This window comes from Callospermophilus lateralis, chromosome 18 (genome assembly GCF_048772815.1).
Source record: "Callospermophilus lateralis isolate mCalLat2 chromosome 18, mCalLat2.hap1, whole genome shotgun sequence".
NCBI classification, from domain to species: Eukaryota; Metazoa; Chordata; class Mammalia; order Rodentia; family Sciuridae; genus Callospermophilus; species Callospermophilus lateralis.
The window spans coordinates 37401940-37421863 of NC_135322.1; the positions used below are offsets into that span (position 1 = coordinate 37401940).

At 33.2% G+C, this 19924-nt stretch overlaps 1 protein-coding gene across 12 annotated transcripts in view; it reads left to right on the forward strand.

The window, feature by feature from the left end:
• Chd9 (chromodomain helicase DNA binding protein 9) overlaps nt 1–19924 on the forward strand; it is a 248528-nt gene that overhangs the window by 143078 nt on the left and 85526 nt on the right. For 11 of the 12 annotated variants that reach the window (XM_076839115.2, XM_076839124.2, XM_076839121.2 and 8 more), the window contains exons 3-4: nt 2145–2476; nt 16222–16333. In XM_076839115.2, the coding sequence (XP_076695230.2) occupies nt 2145–2476; nt 16222–16333 (444 nt within the window). Of the gene's footprint in view, nt 1–2144; nt 2477–16221; nt 16334–17033; nt 17092–19924 lie in introns of those variants that run through there. The other variant, XM_076839126.2, reaches the window with a different exon arrangement.

Below are 19924 nucleotides of genomic sequence, written 5' to 3' on the forward strand. Positions count from 1 at the left end.
TAGCCAAGACCAACTGAAAAAATTGGCATTAATGAAAAAAGGTAAAGTGAAATTTTGTTTTAACTACTTAGAGGCATTACTAAAATAGTCTCAATTTTTTTCTAAACAGAAAAGTTGTACCAGTGATCAAATTCACGTGGACTTGCTATTTATTTTTAGCAAAGAATTGAACCTAAAATTTTATCTGAAAAACAGCAGTTCAATTAAAATAGAATATCAGGAGTAAAGGTCAATTACTTAAGTGTTCATTTGCATGTCCTGTTCATAATACTTTTCACATCTTTAGCTATTTTCAATATTTTAAATATTTCACAGTTTTATGAAGATGTCATGTAAAATTATTTTTCTCAGTGAAAATTATATTGTATTTTTAAAAATTGATAGCCACATAAAATCATTTCACCACAATTGTAGTTTCCAAATTATTTTTTTAATCATTTTTTTGGTATATTTTTTAAAAACTTTATTGCAGGAAATGGCAGAGAGAGAGTTAATATGTTACATGGAGGGAAGAACAGTCCATTGGGGGTTAAATTGCAGAGTCTAATGGAATAATAACTGGTAGCACCATCTGCTGGCCTACTTCCGCAGAAGGAGTCAGTATTTTTAACGACATCTCTAATATTCATGCTGATGCATTTTGATGCTTTGTGCATTCATTTCTTTCTGTGCTTTGTTGGAATCTGGCTATCTGCTTACAGCTATTGAGGAAACTCAGCTTTTTAGGAGGGTTTATAGTCTTTATCATTCCTAAATAGGATGAACAGTAGATATAAACTTGCCAAGGCAGAAATGTGTTGATAAATCAAAATGTGTATTTGTGGAGGGTTGTGCATCTCTTGGTTGCAGCTTGCTAAATAGGCCATTTAGGATTCTTCTTTCAATGCTTTTTTCTTGAGCACTGCCTGGGGTGGTGAAAAAGCAGAGGGCAAGCCTTTGTCTGACGCCAAAAATGTCTTCAGTGAAGAGGCCAAGAGGAAGGGTAAGTGAAAGCCTGAATGAGTGGGAGGAGGAGGGGTTCTTTGGGCTAAAAGGCTAATGGGATTGAATAACCTTCCTTATTACTGGCTGCTGCTGCGGGAGTCGTACTGCATCGCCATCTTGAGCTTGTTGCTGTTTTCTCGAGTCTTGGTTATTTGTTATAGCCTGTAGGCCTTAAGGTGGCATTTTAGTGAGCAATTCTAAGCCCTCCTTCTTTTCCCAGTGCTGCAGCACTGCTATGAAACCTTTGATGAGGCAGGTATAGAAAAGATACCGGTGAAACACACTGGAATCAGCATGAAAATGTGTTTGGAAATTCCTGATGTTTTTTTTCTTTGCTATAGTCAGAGGCATGTTTACGGGTAAGAACATAACAAAACTGTAATCTAAGTATGTGGATGAATGTGTGTTTGACAAGGAAATTCTTTTTTAAATGCTCTTGATCTGCTTCCTGTGATACTGCTAAAATATTAATAATCTTAATGTAAAACTATAAAACTTGTTTCTTTCCCATAGTGCTTGAGCAAAATAATTATGATACAGAAAAAGGGAAAAAAATCTACTTAACTCTTTAATGGGAAAACTAAAACTTTCTCTAATTTTAAGTATGAGAATGTCTGTTTACTAACTATTGTGTTGCTGCATTAAAATGATTAAATGATTTCAGGTTCTCATTCTAGTTTTAAAGTAGAGGCTTTGTTTTTTAAAAAGCCATAATAAACTATAAAGAATAGTGATTCTAAATTAAAATTGCTATTTTAAATGTATTAATAATTTTCAGAGTTTTAGAGTGGAGAGGAAAGAAAAAACTTTAATTCCAATTGAACAGAATATTTACAGGACAAAATTTTAACAAGTTTACATGTACAGGACAAAATCTGGATCTACTAATGAACCAATAATGCTATGAAAATATCAATGAATCTATATTCATCCTTCCTTAACCTTCATTTTCAAAGCAGCAGTAGGGCTGTTTATACTTTTACTGATTTCCAGATAAGCAAAGTATCTTAATTTTAAATTTGTTTGTAGTACTCACATATTTGCTCATGTAATTTTACTTCTCTATTTAAGCTTAATTTAAAAATTTCAGATATTTATGTCAGTTGTTTTTATAATATACTTTGGTGCATTCCATAAAAACAATATTTTGGTTTCCCTAGCCTCCATCTTCCAAGAAGAATGATGGTTCTGGGACATATACTAAGTTGCAGAATACCCAGGTGAGGGTCATGTCTGAGAAGAAGCAGAGAAAAAAGGTGGAATCAGAAAGCAAGCAAGAAAAGGCTAATCGTATAATATCAGAGGCCATAGCAAAAGCAAAGGAGCGTGGGGAACGCAATATTCCACGAGTAATGAGCCCTGAAAACTTTCCTAGTGCTTCAGTTGAAGGCAAAGAGGAAAAGAAAGGTAGAAGGACAAAATCCAAGCCAAAGGACAAAGACAACAAAAAAACAAAAACTTGTTCTAAGTTAAAAGAGAAGACAAAAATTGGGTAAGTTATTATAATTAATTTATTTTAATTTTTGTTAAAATGCAGGCGTTTTATCTTCTACTTTTGAGAATGACATGTTTACTACAACATTAGAGTTTTATATTACTGGATATCATGTGTACCTTATTTTCTTTTTTGAATAAATTGGGCCATATTTTAGGACATACTAAATTTTACTATTCTGTGAATGTAGCTTTTTGTGTATTAATTTTAGTGAAAGAATATCAAACAAGGGGAAAAATCCATATGGCTGTGGATTTTACTTTTTATTTTTTCCAAATTTACTTTGTTTAGAAACATGCATCATAATTCTTTAAAAGATTTCTTTACCACTTAATTCTACCATATCACTGCACCTTGCCCTTCAGAAACATTAAGTACAATATTTTCTCAAAATCAACAACTTTGGGCTAAATGGAATGGCAGTAGAACTAAGACCATGTAAGTCAACAATAACAATTAGCTCTTGGCTCTTTCTGACTTACTCCCATATAAGCTCTGATTTACCTTATGTAATAAAGAGGCCAGGTGAGGATTAATGCTCCAAGATAATTTAAAGGACAAAGAATTGCTGTAGGAGAGTAATTTAATTCTATGTATTTTTATTTGTTCAACACATTTTGAAAAAATAGAATATAATAATAGTTATGGCCTTATATGTATGTTTTACCAGCAAGGATAAACATTACCTAAGGCTAACATAGTTTAGGATTGTTTTTGCATGACTATTTGGTCATTCTCGAAGACTTGATGTGCAATTTTACCTAAAGTGCTTTTACTGAGTTTCGTCTTCTTTAAAAAAAAAAAAAATGTACACAATGAAGAAAGAATTCCCTTGTTATTAATTTTTTTTTAAAGAGAAAGTGAGAGAGAGAGAGAATTTTTTTTTAATATTTATTTTTTAGTTCTCGGCGGACACAGCATCTTTGTTTGTATGTGGTGCTGAGGATCGAACCTGAGCCACACGCATGCCAGGCGAGCACGCTACCTCTTGAGCCACATCCCCAGGCCCAAAGTCAAAGTGAACTAAAGTTACTTCTTTTTTGTTTTTTGGTGGTGCTGGGGATTGAACATAGGGCCTTGTGCATTCAGAGCAAGCACTCTACCAGCTGAGCTATATCCCCAGCCCTCCCTTGTTATTAAGATCTTCATTTGCTTAAGAAATTATTAATATATTTTGTAGATATTTAGAATTTTAAAAAAATTTGTAAACCAATTGAATTCTTAACATTTTAAATGCAACCACCAAATTGAATGTTTTAGTTTGGTTGTGATATTCTTCAAACCATTAATTAATATTGGCTCTTATTATAATAGATTAATAAGTAGCTTTTGATTTTGCATTTTATTTGCAGACAGGTAAAATGGAATTCAGAAGTTAGATTTCTACCCATTTATTTCTTAAGTTTTCAGTATGAAAGTATTTTATTTTTCCATACTTATGTCTAGTTTTAATTCAAGAAACCCATATTTAATCTCTTGCTATATTAAAAATTAATATGAGGTTTTCCAGTTTTAATTTCTATAGTGATACAAGCAGAGTAGTGTCCTGTTCAGAAGGATAGCACTCTGAAAAACAATACAAGAAGAAAATAGTAGATAAATTTCGAAAGTTATAGTTACTATTTTAAAGTAAGTTAATATAGTTGGAAGTAGTAACACTGTAGCAGGTAGATTATTCGCAGTAAATTTTAATATTATGTAACCTTTATCAATTTAGTGCCTTTTTTTTTTTTTTTTTTCTGGTGGTACTGGGAATTAGAACTCAGGGCCACGGGCTTGCAAGGTAAGCACTCTACCAGCTGAGCTCTATCCCCAGCCCTAGTGCTTTGGTTTTAGTGGTGGCAGACTCTAGAAAACAGAAAAAAGAATTATGATAGAAATAACTTTTATTTTTCCATTTTGTTTAAATACATGGTGAAATACTGACCTAGAGCCTTGTGCATGCTTGGCAAACACTTACTATTGAATATATGCCCGGTTTTAGGCCTTTTTTGGTAGAGATAGGTAAATAAATTTCGCAGATAAGTAAATAAATTTGAGTCTTGCCTATATTTTAGAATAAAACAATCTTGATTGTCTTTATCAGCTAAAGACAAAAGGTTATGATCATGTTGGAGGAAAAAACATAATTGGAATAAGTGAAATTCATATATTCTATTGTTAGTGTGGATTATAAAATTTCATTACTGTTTCTTCCAGCAAGCAACAGTAAATTTTGAATTTGCTGTTTTTAATTTTTATGTAGAGAATTATCATTTTTCTTAAGATCAATTGCATCATTTTAACTAGCAGCATTTTATGATATATGAAACATTTTTAAACTTTTGGTTTTCTAGTTTTAGAAGAATTGATCTGCTAATATAAAATTATTGATATCAGTTAATTGAAAGGCAGTGTATGTTGCAACTTAACCACTAACAGTATGAAATGAAAAATTTAAGAAGTAAATTGTCAACAATAATTTATGGTTGATGTACAGTCAGTTCAAATTTATTTAACTCAGATATGTTTTAATCTGAGAAGATTAATCTGAAGAAAAACAATACTGCTATTATTCCCTTTGCTTGCAAGTGTGTTTGAAATCTTTTATCACTATTGTACATTGATTTTTTTTCAATGAAAGGAATAGAATGTCCTTTTCAGAGTATTCTCATAGTCTTATTTAATTTTTATAATAATTCTGTACCTTACGGTAGGCATTTCAATTCAGTGATAATGTAGTTAAATTTTTAGCTCTGAAACCAGTTGCATTTGTTCTATTTCCAGTTTCATCAATTACAAGTAGTATAAACCTGAGCAGACAAGACACTTAACCTCTAATCTGTAAAATGGGAATAATAACAGTAGTTGCCTTACAGTGTTATTTTGAGAACAAAATAAGTTAATAACATTTAAGACTTATAAAACAATATCTGGAACATGCTTGGTGCTTATAAAGCATTTGTTGTTAGTATTTTCTGAGACCATAGATAGCATGCATTTATTTATGGAAAAAGCCAAGACTAGGAGTTACACACTTTCCTGTAAGTTTATACTCACTCAGGTACCTGGGTTCTCTTTCTCTTAAATCTTCATTCCTAAATCAAATAGAAGTGGGGTGCTGGAGGACACATACCAGTTATCACACTTTGGTTGTGTGTGTTGTTTGTTTTTTTGTGGTTATGGTTCTGGAGATGGAACCCAGGGCCTCATACATTTTAGGCAAGTGCTTTACCACTGAGCTGTACCCCCAGACTAATGATAGTGACTATTTTCTGAGTGCAGGTACTGTGAATTGGACCTGGGGTGCATTTCCCTAGTCCTTTTATATTTTATTTTGAGACAGAGTTGCCCTGGCTATTTTTCTTATAAGTGTGCTACTGATTATCTTGTTAACTAAAGTGGAATTTGGGATGGTAAGGAAATTTTGTTTGAAATATGCCTGAAATTTAACAAGAGTTAGATTCTAAAATGGCTTTTAAAATGTAAATAAATAAATAAATATTCTCATAGCTATATAACTTTAATCAGTTATAGTCCTTTGTGATTAACTTTTTATTACTCATAATTTTATTTATTACAGAAATACTTTTTATCAAGTATTAGAAGTAGCCTTTTTTCTTTAGTTACAGCGGGAAATACCTGAATTTTTGTTTGTTTTTAAATACTTGGGATTAAACCCAGGTGTGCTCTGTCACTGAGACACATGCCTGGTTCTTTTTATGTTTTATTTTGAAAGAGTGCTTTACTAAATTGTAGTGGCTGGCCTCAATTTGCTATCTCCTTACTGGGATTACAGGTGTGTGCCACCAGCTCCTTTTTCTTTTTGAAGGTTCAAATGACTAAAGTAGAGGTCAGGGATGTAGCTCCGTGGTAGAGTGCTTGCCAAACATGTGCAAGGTGCAGGCTTTGATTCCCAGCATGAAAAAATAAAAATAAAATCCAAAAATCTCAGCCAGGCACTATGATATACACCTCTAATCTAAGTGACTCAGAGGTTGAATCAGGAGGACAGCAAGTTCAAGGGCAGCCTCAAAATAAAAAATAAGGCAGACTGGAGATGTATCTCTATAGTAGAACAATCCCCAGTTTTACAAAATAAAAAATTTAAACAGGGCTGGGGTTGTAGCTCAGTGGTAGTGTGCTCGCCTAGCTTGCGTGAGGCACTGGGTTCGATCCTCTGCACCACATAAAAATAAAGACGATAAAATCCATCAACAACTAAAAAAAAAATTTAAACAAACGAGGAAAGAAGAAAATAACATTTGTTTGTACATACCATTATATATACACATTTGTATGTGTCTTTTTTATAAAAGAACATGCTAGAGAGAGATTTCTATCCATATAATAAAATTGGAAGGAAAAAATAAGATCGAATAAAACCTGAAGGGGAAAAAAAGGTGGAATCATTACAAATTAGCACTCCCTGTTAATAAGATGACACATGAGCCAATGATTATAATTTTTTCAAAACAATAGTAATTTTGAAACGTCTGCTTGAATAATATAAATACACTATTTAATTAATTGTTTCTTTGTGCCTTATAAGTAAAAACCCAGTTGTAAAAATACATGTCATTAATTTATTATGTATTTTTATTAGTAGTGTTTATATAAGTTCTATAATTTTTCAAAGCCAGGCAGATAAAACGCACTATTAATTTCACTGCTTTTATCTAAATTATAATACTTGGTAAAATATGAAACATTATTCTGCAGAAAGAGTTGATATAGGGCCTGGGGTTATAGCTCAGTGGTAGAGCACTTGCCTAGCATGTGTGAGGCACTGGGTTCAATCCTCAGTACCACATAAAAACAAATAAATAAAACAAAGGCATTGCGTTCATCTATAACAAAAATTTTTTAAAAAAGAGTTGATAAATATGTTGGTATGAGTTTCAGTCAAAATTTACACTTTTAGAGCTGGGGATATAGCTCAGTAGAGTGCTTACCTCACATGCACAAGGCCCTGGGTTCAATACCCAGCACCACAAAAAATAAAATAAAATTTACATTTTCAATTTTATGAATTATATCTTTACATGATCTAGTAAGGGTTATCATAGGAAAAGATAAATAAAATAAAAGATATTGAATCTAAGATGTCATCGATTATAAGACACATCATTATTTTTGTTTCATTTAATTCCATGTGGTACTGGTGATTGAACCCAGGACCTTGCATATACTAGGCCGTGCTTTACCACTGAGCCATATACCCAGGCCTTTTTAAAAACAATTGTTTTGTGACAGTGTTTAAATTGCTAAGCAAGGCTAGCTTTGAACTTGTGATCCTTCTGCCTCAAACTCCAGAGTTGCTGGGATTACAGGTATGCAGCACTGTACCCAGCAAGATGGACCATTATTTTATGTCAGTAAGAGAAAAATCTCCCTAATCTCCCTAGTTGCTGAGATTACAGGCCTGGGTCACCATGATTGGTTCAATTCGTATATTTTTTTCATTCTTTGTAAAAGGTTATACATGACAGTAGAATGCATACTGACATATCATTTAATTCGGTCTTTTGAAAAAAATGATGTCCAACTTTAATCAGGAAATAATAATAATCCAAGTTACCAAAAGTTTGCAATGTTGCTTTCACATATTCAAGGATTACAATTTAAACTAAATTGAAGAAAAGTAATAAAATTTATCTTTGACATTTAAAATAACCTCAATTCCTTTCTTTTGGCTTGGAATATAAATAGTATTGTCTATTTTTTCACTTATGATGAATTGGATATATTAATTATTATAAGTGGACTAATTGGTTTAGATTCATTGTCCAGTTGTTGCAATGAGAGAATCAACAGGAGGCAGTTATAGATTGACACATTTAGAAAACACAACTTGTTACACAGCATCTAATAACTTGTGGGCAGAATTTGGATGAGTGCATAAATTGCATCTAAAAATCAAGTATAGACATTTCAGGTAAAAACCTTGCAGTTTTCTAGTGGCTATGTTTATTAAACGAATTAGGATTTCAAATTCATACCTTAGTTTCAATTGCCCTTTTGTGTCAGAAACAAATTATGTTTTGATATTTAGTTTTTTTTTTTTTTTACTTGCCTGAATATCTGTTGCTGTAGTTTGCTAATACTGATTAACAGATCCTGTTCATGTTTTTAAAACTCAAAACTTTGTGTAAAGCCTTTGTTATTAATTTGTTCTATATTACTTTCCTTTGGAAATATATCTTGTTAGATAATAAATTGTCACTGTATTTGAAGAATGATTTATAGTAAACTTTATTTTTATTTATAATGAAATTTTAGTTTAGAATTAATATAGGAAACTAAACTTTAGAAGAATGAGATGCTCTGTGGCTGTTAGGTATTTTGTTTAATTATATTATTTGTATTCTTTTCAATTGTCTGATTTTCATTAGGTAATATTTGTGGCTGTCTTTTGCTATTGTGGCTATTGTGCAGACAGTAGAGATTTCTGATTGTTCCTGAGACAAATAGCTGGGCTGGGGATGTAAGTCATTGGTAGAGTGCTTGCCTAGCAAGTACAAGGCCCCAGGATTCAATCCTGGATACTGGGGCTGTGGGGTGTGGGGGTGGTCAGATAAATCATTGTTAATGATTTACTAAAAGATTATATGGTTTCGGATTTCTCTTTATTCATTAAACCATGTTTATTGGTATTAAATCTTTATTCACAGGTTGAAGTATATGTGTCACTTTATCTTAAAATCAGTAAGATAAGTTGGAAATAGAAATCTAGGAATAAAGGGACCTTTTGTTGTTTTATTAGACTGTGGCTTTGGCAGTTTGTTTCACCGTTTGGAGCTGAGCTTTCTTTCTCTGTGTTTCAAGACCAATATCTTCTTTGTCAATTTTAGAATTTTTCTCAGAATCAACTGAGATATTGGAGTCAAAGACATTTGCAGTTTTAAGTGTTCTATAAATATTAAATAGTTTTATTATCCTGAATATTTGTTTCTAGCATTTCCTGTATTCCCAATTCTTTGTGTCAATGGTTCCCAAACCTGGTGGAGCATCAGAATCTCTTGGTGTTATATTTTTAAAGTCATATTGGAATCCCACTTATTAAATATGAAACCTGGGGTTGGGACTTGCACATCTGCTTGCACATTTGTTTTTTGGTTGTTTTGATTTTTTAAAAAATAATTTTAGAGTTGCAAAAATAGGTCAGAGTTCCTGTTCCAAATTTATACAATCCTTTTACTAATTCTGTTAACTAATCCTCATACAGATGTTGTTAGTTTTTCCTTTGTTGTTGTTGTAGATTTCCTATTGGGCCCTAATCCAATTCAGGATCCCACACTTCATTTTGTTTTCATGTCTTCTTAAACTCCTTTTAATTGGCAATAATTCCTCAGTCTCTGTCTTTTATGATTTTTTTACTTTTTTGTTTTTAAATGTTACTGGGGATTGAACCCAAGTTCTTAAACACTGGTGAGGCAAGCGCTTTACTACTGAGTTACATCTCCAGTCCTGGGTTTTCATTTATGAAGCATATTGGCCAGTTGTTTTGTAGAAAGTCTCTTGACATTTCCTCCTGAGGAATCTGTTTTGCTTTGTTTTGTTTTGATCCAACTAGGAATTGAACCCTGGGACACTTTATCACTGAGCTACACTCCTAGTCCTTTTTATTTTGCAATGGGGTCTTGCTGAATTGCTGAGACTGGCCTTGAACTTGTGGATTCCTGCCCCGCCTACTCAGCCTTCAAGCACCCTGGGATTAAGGGCATGAACCACTGAAGCTTGTTGAAGTTTTTATTTTTATTTTTTTAATTTTTATTTATTTATTTATTTTAATATTTTTATTTTGTTTATTTTTGTGTGGTGCTGAGGATCGAACCCAGTGCCTCACATGTGTAAGGCAAGTGCTCTACCACTGAGCTATAGCCCCAGCCCTTGAGGTTTTTATTTATGGGATTTAAGTCTTTAAGCAGCCACTTAGATATTATATCAGAACATTTGTTTTACATAATTTATTCAACTAACCCATCATGAAGAAAATGCCTTTTAAAGCAGTGTATTAAAGAATATTAATAGACTTTGATTTGCATTTCATGTGAAGTTCTTAAGAATGGAACTCTCTTTTAACTAGTGTAAGATATCCATTAATGGTGGCAATGGACAGCAAGTGAGAAAGTGCATCAAATATATATTCCTACTGCCCAGTTTTATTTACTGAGCTTGCCATCTGTAGAATTACCTGAGGTTTTATCAAATAATCACAAGGAAAATAATGGATATCCTTAGGAGGAGGTTATTGGTTGAAGAAGAGGCATGAGGGAGCTTATGAAAAACCAATTTCTTGTTTCTTGATATGGAAGCTAATTATATAATGTTTTTTTAAAAAAAATTCATTGATTTTTTATATATACACTTTTCTGAATTTACATCATAGTTTAATATTAGTAAATTGTTGTACTCTTAAGTTTATGGAAAATGAGGTATTAGATTTGGGGGGATTTTGAGATTGTGATACTTGTGAAGTATCCATGAGAGTCTGGCTATGTGAGTCTGAAGCTTGGGAGAAAGGTCTAAAGTGGATATAAAAATCTTCAACTTCTAGGTGACAGTAAAGAATATTATGTGTCTAGTAATGATGGGAACACATTCTGAGAAATGTGTTATTAGGTGATCTCCTCCTCTCCCACTTTGGTGATGGGGATTAATCCTAGGTCTTTGAGGATGCTAAGCATTCACTTTAGCACTGAGCTACACCCCCAGTCCCTTGGGGGTGATTTTGACCTTGTGTTAACATCATAGAGTGTACTTAGAACAAACATAGATGATACAAGTCAGTGCCTCAACATGATTAAGAGATTATATATTCAAAATGTATGAGACTGCTGGTGGTGTAACACAGTATAATGTTTTACAGTAAATGTGTTTGGTTTTTTTTATAAATAAGTAAGAATATAAAGAACTTAATGATAACATGTATAATAATTACAGAAATCAGTAACATGATAATTTACTATCAGGTATTATGAGTTACATGTGCTGCCAGTCACATGCATTATAAATAAACCTACTGTGCTGTCAGTTACATATTTTAATCTTATGATTATAACATATATCTTATAATAGATAATCTTATGATTATAATATATGTGACTGGCAACACAGTAGGTTTATTTATACCACCATCATCACAAACATGCTGAACAATACATTGCACTAAGACCAGCTAAGAGGTAGTTAGGTGATAGGAATTTTTCACCTCCACAACAATATCTTGGTACCATCATTGTCTGTAGTGTTGTGTGGTACATGATCATAGGATAAATTACATGTCCCATTTACTACTGTATGTGAAGAGGTAAGAAGTCTGAAGACAGAACTTTGAGAAACACCAAAGTTTGAGGGGCTGGCAGAAAAGACAACTGAATTCTGTCCGGGCATGATGGCACATACCTGCAATCCCAGCAACTCAGGAGGTTGAGGCAGGAGGAACAAGTTCAAGGCCATCCTCAGCAGTTTAGCAAAGCCCTAAATGTGTTAGCAAAACCCTGTCTCAAAATTTAGAAATGGGTAAAGTGGTAAAATGCCCCTAGGTTCAATCACCATTACCACCCCTGCACCCCCCCCTGCACCCCCCTCCCCCCAAAAAAATAAAAGAACACCATCCTGCTGAAAAATCAATATTCAAGGAATAGATGGAAGAAGAGGAACCAAAATATAGTGAGAGGAAGTTTGACTATTGCATCATGTAGCCAAGGGTACAAAAAAGAAAATGATGATCAGTTAAATGTTGGTACATGGGATTTTAAAAATTTCTCTTGGATTTAGCATTTTAAAGATTTATTTTTTCTCATGGTTTCAGAGGTTTCAGTCCATGGTCACTGAGGGCTTGTGGTGGGCTGGGGCTAGGGCTCAGTGGCAGAGCACTTGCCTAGTATGTGTGAGGCACTGGGTTTGATCCTTAACACCACATACAAAAATAAATCAAATAAAGGCACACTGTCTGTCTATAACTACAAAAAAATATATTTTTAAAAAAGGTCGTGGCTATACACATTGGGAATTTAGACTTTGGAGTGAGGCTTATGTAATTTCTGTCTCTTTTCATACTATCTGTGTGACTTTAAGCAAGTTATTGAACTTCTCCAAGTCTCAGTTTCTTGTCTCTATAAAATTATACTTGCCTCTCCAACTTGTATAAGCATCTATTGAAGGAAAACATGTAAAGTCAGTGCAGTTGCTGACTCATAGTGAACAATGAATACATGGAAGCTATGAATATGAAAAGTAGTTTCAAGAGTTCAGATTATAGTGGGTTTAGAAACAAAAGTGAAATGACAATCCCTCCTCCCTATACTTAGAATTGAAGGGGGGGTGGCGTTCTGCTGAGCTACATTTCCAGCCCTTTTGCGTAGTGCTTCGCTAAATTGCTGAGGCTGGCCTAGAACTTGTGATCCTCCAGCATTAGCCTCCCCAGCCATTGGGATTACAGGCTTGTGCGTACACACCTGGTGTGAAATGACTTTTGAAAGCTATAGATAAGGAGGAAGGTCAACATCATGTGGGTAGATGTGACCTCCAGGGAAATTTTTTAGTTGTGAAACCAGAGTAAGGAAAAATGAGTGTCAAAAGAAAGAAATAGGGCTGGGATATAGCTCAGTTAGTAGAGTACATGCCTTGCATGCACAAGGCTCTGGGTTCAATCCCTAGCACCTCAAAACAAAACAAAAAAGAAGGGAAGAAATAAGAAATGAAAGTGGCAAGAGGACCAACCAGTTTCTTAATTTTGTTTCAGAATATCTTTTTGTATTTTCTTTTCTTTTTCTTTTTCTTTTTTTTTTTTTTTTTTGAGAGAGAGAGAGAATTTTTTTTAATATTTATTTTTTTAGTTTTTGGTGGACACAACATCTTTATTTTTTTTATGTGGTGCTGAGGATCGAGCCCAGTGCCCTGCGCATGCCAGGCGAGTGTGCTACTGCTTGAGCCACATCCCCAGCCCCTCTTTTTGTATTTTCTGGTTCCAATATGAGCTGTATATACTCATGTATATACTCTTATTTACTTTCTTCATACATTCAGAACGTACAGGTAGGATAGCTAGTTGAATTGCCATTATCTTGTTGTACATAGTCACTACAAGAGTAATGTAGGGAAAAACTCATTGTAAAGTTTTTTTCTTCTCTCACAACTAGTCAGCTAGTCATTAGCCAATTATTGTGGATCTTTCTTCAGTATTTTATTGTGAACTCATGATCCTACCTCAGCCTTCCTAGCCTCTGAGATTATTGGCATGTGCCAACTCACCAGCTGTATCATAGTGCCATGGCCCTGGATTATACTCTTCATCTCTCAACTGAATTTTTATGTATCAATATTTTCTCTGCATTGTACTTTATTTCCTTCCAATCACATTGTTCCCTTGTTTAAAATTCTTATATTTTATTGCTTTTTGCTTTTATTTATTAAAAAATATCTCAGTGCCTATTTATTAAATATTTGTTGCCAGTGCTGATAGGTAGATTTTGTTTAAACTCTTACTCTGTGGAGCTTAAAAACTTATCTTAAAATATAAGTCTTTCGTGTCTTTTCCAGGCCTTCTATAATCTTTACCATATATAATTTTTCAGTTTTCTGCTTTCTCCTTCTGTAATACTCTGTGTCCCTGTCATGCTATCACCACAGCATATTCACCTCACTCTTCTGTGGTATCCCCCTTCCTGGAATGTACCCTGTCTTTTTTTTCACTACCTGTTACTAATTCAGTTGCTGTCTCAAATTGTACTGTTTCTGTAACACTATTTTATTTATTTGTTCATTTTTTGGTACTGGGGATTGAACCCAGGGGCCCTTAACCACTGAGCCACATACCAGCCCTTTTTATATATTGTATTTAGAGACAGGGTCTCACTAAGTTACTCGCTTAGGTCTTGCTTAGTTGCTGATGTTGGCTTTGAACTCCTACCTCAGCCTCCCTAGCCTCTGAGATTACTGGTGTGTGCCAACTCACCAGCTGTATCACTTTTAATTTTCAATGAAAGAGGTTACACTGTTCACATTGTTTCCTATGCTAATATCTACTTTAGCATTTTAGCTGTGATCATTGTCTAGTTATGCTATTTTAAGGTTAAAGACTATCACTTCATATTCAATCCCAGAACCTAGGAAAGGGCTGAACATATATTAATTCAAAATAGTTTCCATTAGTTAGGACTGTGCTAAAAGGTAACTTACTATATTAGTAAGCTTTTCATAGCTGTGACAAAATTCCTGAAATAATGACTTATATGGAGGAAAGATTTATTTTTTCTCATGGTTTCAGAGGTTTCAGTCCATGGTCACTGAGGGCTTGTGGTGGAGCAAAACATCACGGCTGGGAGCATGTGGTAGAGTCTAGGCTTCTTACCCTGTCGCAGATGGGAAGCAAAGAGAGGGAGAATAAGGTGCCAGGGTCCCATCTCCCTCAGTGTGTGAGCCAAATGATCTAACTTCCTCCAATTAGGCCTCACCTCTTAAAAGTTCTCCCACCTCCTAGTAGTGCCATTAGCTAGGGACCAAGCCTTCAAAACATGAACTTCTGGGGGACGTTTAAGATCCAAACCATGATGCATACATTGTCCTACTTAACTTTTCAAGAGAAGAGGTAGCTATTATACTACCCCTATTTTTGTAGGCAAGTAATTTGCTTAGGGTCCCACAGATAGGTGATTGGTAGATTCAGGGTTTATATCTTTGATCCCGTGATTTCAAAGTACAAGCTGTTAACTTTCAAGCTCTCCCACATTAGTAAATAATTATGGAAAGAATTCTGCAATCTTTCTGATATACCATTCCTAAAAATATTTGGGGGACTTTTCAGTTTTTGGAATATAGGTTGTCTAAAGTAGAATTTTGCTTATTAGTAATTAGAATGGTTCATGATTAACATAGTGTTTTAATAATGTGCTGTTAAGGCAGATAAGAAAATATGAGAGCCATGTACTTAAAATACATTCTTAGTTTAGGTATATGTACTTGATATGTTTGAAAATATTTAATAAACACATATAAAAGAGGACATATACATACTGCAGAAATATAAAAAATGGTTTTCTTTTCTTTTTCCTTTGGTACCACAGACTAAACTTGGTCACTTAACCACCGAGCCACATCCCCAGGCCCGTACCCCACCTTTTTTTTTTTTTTTTTTTTTGAGATAGAGTCTTGCTAAGTTGCTGAGGCTGGCCTTGAACTTGCAATCTTCCTGCTCCAAACTCCTAAGTACTAGGACCTATAGGTGTCCACCACGATGCCCACTATATTTCTTACTCTTAACATAAATAAAAGTATTAAAGAAAAATTAATTGTAGAATTGTCTTAAATAAGAAAGAGATTTACCATAGAGTAGAAAGAAGTAGAGGCTTCCTAGGGCATGGAAGTATTTATGGTCAATAAGTGGAATTTAGTTTAATAAAAGGTAGGAGTAATAAACAGCTCCTCACTGTCTTATAATCTAAATCTATAATAAATGAATTGGTTTTATGTAATAGTTATTTATATCCTAAAAAGTTAAGTATATCCTAAAAACCAGCTATAGTTCTTGACTACCTTTCTATGCTTATAGGTACGTTAACTATATTATTATTTTTTTGTCCAATTCAGTAGAAGAGAGGTTTAAGTTTTGAAAATGTCTTTATGGATTTCTGAATATTTATTTTTGGACATACAAGTGGTAGAAACTTTCTTCTAAAGTTTACAATGACAATCTTTAATTTGACCCAAAGTGGAAAAATACAAAATTCTTATTGTTTATTCTTTTCCTCTTGACACAGCAAACTCATTATTACATTGGGTAAGAAACAGAAAAGAAAAAATGAATCTTCAGATGAAATATCTGATGCAGAGCATATGCCACCGCATACATTCAAAGATCAAGACTCTCAAGTGAGTATTAAAGTTATTTTCCGAGAAATGAACTCTGTTAAGAATTATTTAGGTAGCAAAATACTGCCTTATGTCTACTTACACTGCAGTTTAATACTAAAAATACATTTTATTATGTGGTATAACTTATAGGACAGCATTATTACAATATGCTCCTAGTAGAATTATCATAGAATATTAGATTTGAGAGGGAACTTACATATCCTCTCTAAACCTTTCATTTTCAAGGTAATGAAATGAAGCCCTCAGAGGTTAAGTAATAATGCAAAGTCCTTGATGGCTTTTACATGGAGAAGTACCTAGTGGCATTATCCTGTGCTTATTGAGTGATTTTTAAGTGAACTTAATGATAGAATATTCATTTTAAAAATCATATACAAATGACAAAGAAAATGGATTGAGTCATTCTTAGAGACAATTCCTTTAGTCCTTCTGTTGAAGAAAAGATAACTGAATATATTAAAAATCCCCTAATATAGACATAAATATTGTGCCTTTTACCTTTTTTTTAAAAAAAGTACATGGATATTAATAATAACCTGTGAAGTTACAAAAATATATATGTAGTGAAGGTCATAATAATTCAGGCCACCATCTGCTTTCTAATACTTAAAAATAACTGTAGGCCATAGGGGTGGTGGCAATTGTTGAATTATGGGGCCAGAAAGCCCCTGAATGGCCTTTCTTCTTCCTTATGCAGCTTCTTATCCATTTGGAGAGTAGTGGCTCAAGGCTCCTGGGCTGCTGCAAGAGTTGAGGTAAGGGCAGTGATCAAAGCTCCTAATATTATATGGCCTGGCTTTTTCTTCATATGTTATCCTTAACTTAGGCAAACTTACATTTAACTTATTCAATATGAGAAAATGTAGCTTAATTTTTACTATAATAATGCTGGCCATTTTCCCATATGTAATTACGAAACGCTGAAATGATAGTATAGGTCAACACGTACATTTCTTCCATGCTCTTCAGTATAGTATTAAGTTGCTTTGACAAGCATGTTGCTGTAACACCAAAGGGGGGTATTTTCTAATAATCAATTATAAATCTATATTATTGACATTTTAAAGGTCTGTGTAGCTTTTAACTACAATGCATTATCAGGAGGAAATCTACAACTGTGTTAGTTGTTGTATTTAATTTTCATCTTTAAATAAAGAGTACTTTATAGTTGTACTATATTTGGAAGACTAAATCTTTTTTAATGCCTCTATAGCAGATATCTCATCATAATGTAGTATTAGTTATTTAAAAACATCATTCTTCTGACCTCTTTATATGCAAAATGCTGTGTGCTGATCTGTTACATTCTCTAAGAAATAAGAAAAAAGCTAGAAACAAGAAATTACTACAGTTTGTCACTATTTTAAATTGTGTTTTGAAAACATTACAGAGAAAGAAAGCAAGAAAAAAGCATTAGCCAAATATGTGGAGTTTAGGTTAATTTTTATATTTTTAAACTAGTAGAGATACTATATAACACAGAAAAAAATAATTGCTGAGAGTTACTTGGAATGAAGTAATGTGGTATTTCTCTGTACTCTTATGGAGTATAATTTATTAATGAAATCAAGTGCAGACCATGGAGTTTTAATATGCTAGTCTGATATCATAGGATGAGGAAGCAATTTACCGTGAATGGTCCTCATTCTATTTTGTAAGTGAAAATGATTTTTTCAGACCACTGATCCACCTTTGTTTTTTTTGTTTTGCTTTGTTTTTTGTTTTTTGTGATGTTGGACATTGAACTCCGGTGCTTTATCACTGATTTACATCCCCAGCTCTTTTTATTTTGAGACAATGTCTCATCAAATTACCCAAGGCAGCCTCAAATTTGTGATCCTCGTTCCTCATGCTCCTAAATCACTGGGATTACAGGTGTGTGCTACCACACTTAGTTCCTCATTTACTATTAAAAGGCATGTGAGCATACTCAGATGCCTCAGTGACCAGAAAAGAAGCTTTATTATACTTGTTTTAAACATTCTTTATGCTGAGAATCATAGACGCCCTCCCCAAGGAACAGTAAACATTTCATGTCTTTTTTAAAATAGTAATTGGGAATACTGAGTTTAACAAAGTCCTTTTATTATAACTTTATCCCACCTTCCCTGTCTCCTGTATTAATAAAAATGTTTATTTGGCATTTGAAAATGTAAACATTTTCATGGCCAATGGATGATGACCCCCCCCCAAAAAAATAAATAAAACAAGATTGGGGCTCAGGGTGTAATTCTGAGGTAGAGTGCTTGCCTAGCATATACGTACTCCTGGGTTCTATATCTCCAACATCCTTCCTATTCACTGAACCCATCCAAAGAAGCAGAGTGTAACTAGATGATGAACCATCTTGAAAGTTTTTCCTATGTACTTTTGACTACCATGCATTGCCTTTCTTTCTCTCAATATCGCACTACTTATAAGAGAAAGGGGCAGAAGTATGATGTTACAAAGGCTGCTACTGCCACCTTACTGGACACAGATAACAATTTGCTCCTGTGCTATGCATGGGGTGTGGACTAACAAAAGATCTGCCAAATGGAAGACATTGGCAAAAACCAAATGTGTTATTTTGTTGGTTCAATTTCTGGGAAGTATCATGGGAGTTTCACTATATAGATTAAAAAGGAGGAAGGGATAGATTTGCTTTGGTAAATCAAGCAATAGAACCGTTGGTTGAGGTGCCTTCACCCTATTAGATTTTGGAGAAGTGTAAAGAAAAATAGTAAAAATTAAGTCCTTTGGGATTTTCAAAACAACCTAAGATTTTGGGTTTTAGTGTGACCATCAAAAAATTATGTAACCTTGTTTTTAAACATTCTCCTTTAAATATAAAAACTTTTGAAACAAATATTAGACATTTAGGGAGGTAAGTAAAACCACGTATATTTGATTCCTGATTTTAAATTGCTTAGGTTATTTAAAAATTGTGATACTAAATGTAATTATTTTATTTAAAAGACATTTTATGATGCTTTTATTTTTAGAAGAGCTAGTCAGGTTAGAAATATTGTTTCTTCCTTTATTCAAATTGAATTATTTGGTAAATTTAATAAATATTTTATGTATTTAAGACATTTTATTTTATTCTACTTTAAACAGTTTCATATTTTTGCAAATATTCTCTAATTCTCTAATGTTCTCTAGGATTATGCCCCAACTAATTTGTTAACCAACCTTCATCTAATATACTTTTTAGGTTTGTGGCAAAAATGTGAAGACATCTATAGTTTTAACAATAGTTTATAAAAAAAAGTAGCCCAGCAATAAAGGTATTACTATTAAAATACATTTTGCCTAAGCTGTAAAAGAGTTTTTTTTAAAAACCAACAGACTTTTCTTAAAACTTCTAAAAATAAATAAATGAAGATATTATTATGAATATTTGATATTTGAAATTGTGGGAAAATTATAATGGGCAAATTATAATCTTCCTTTAAAAAGAAAAGTAAGAAAAAATTGAGTGTTGAGTATCAGTATGAAAATTAATAAAGAATTTGCCAACTATAGAAGTAATATTTTTAAAATCTTTGTTTCAAAGATTTTTAATTGTCTAAAACAATAAATTGTATAAATCTGATCCTTGTGGTT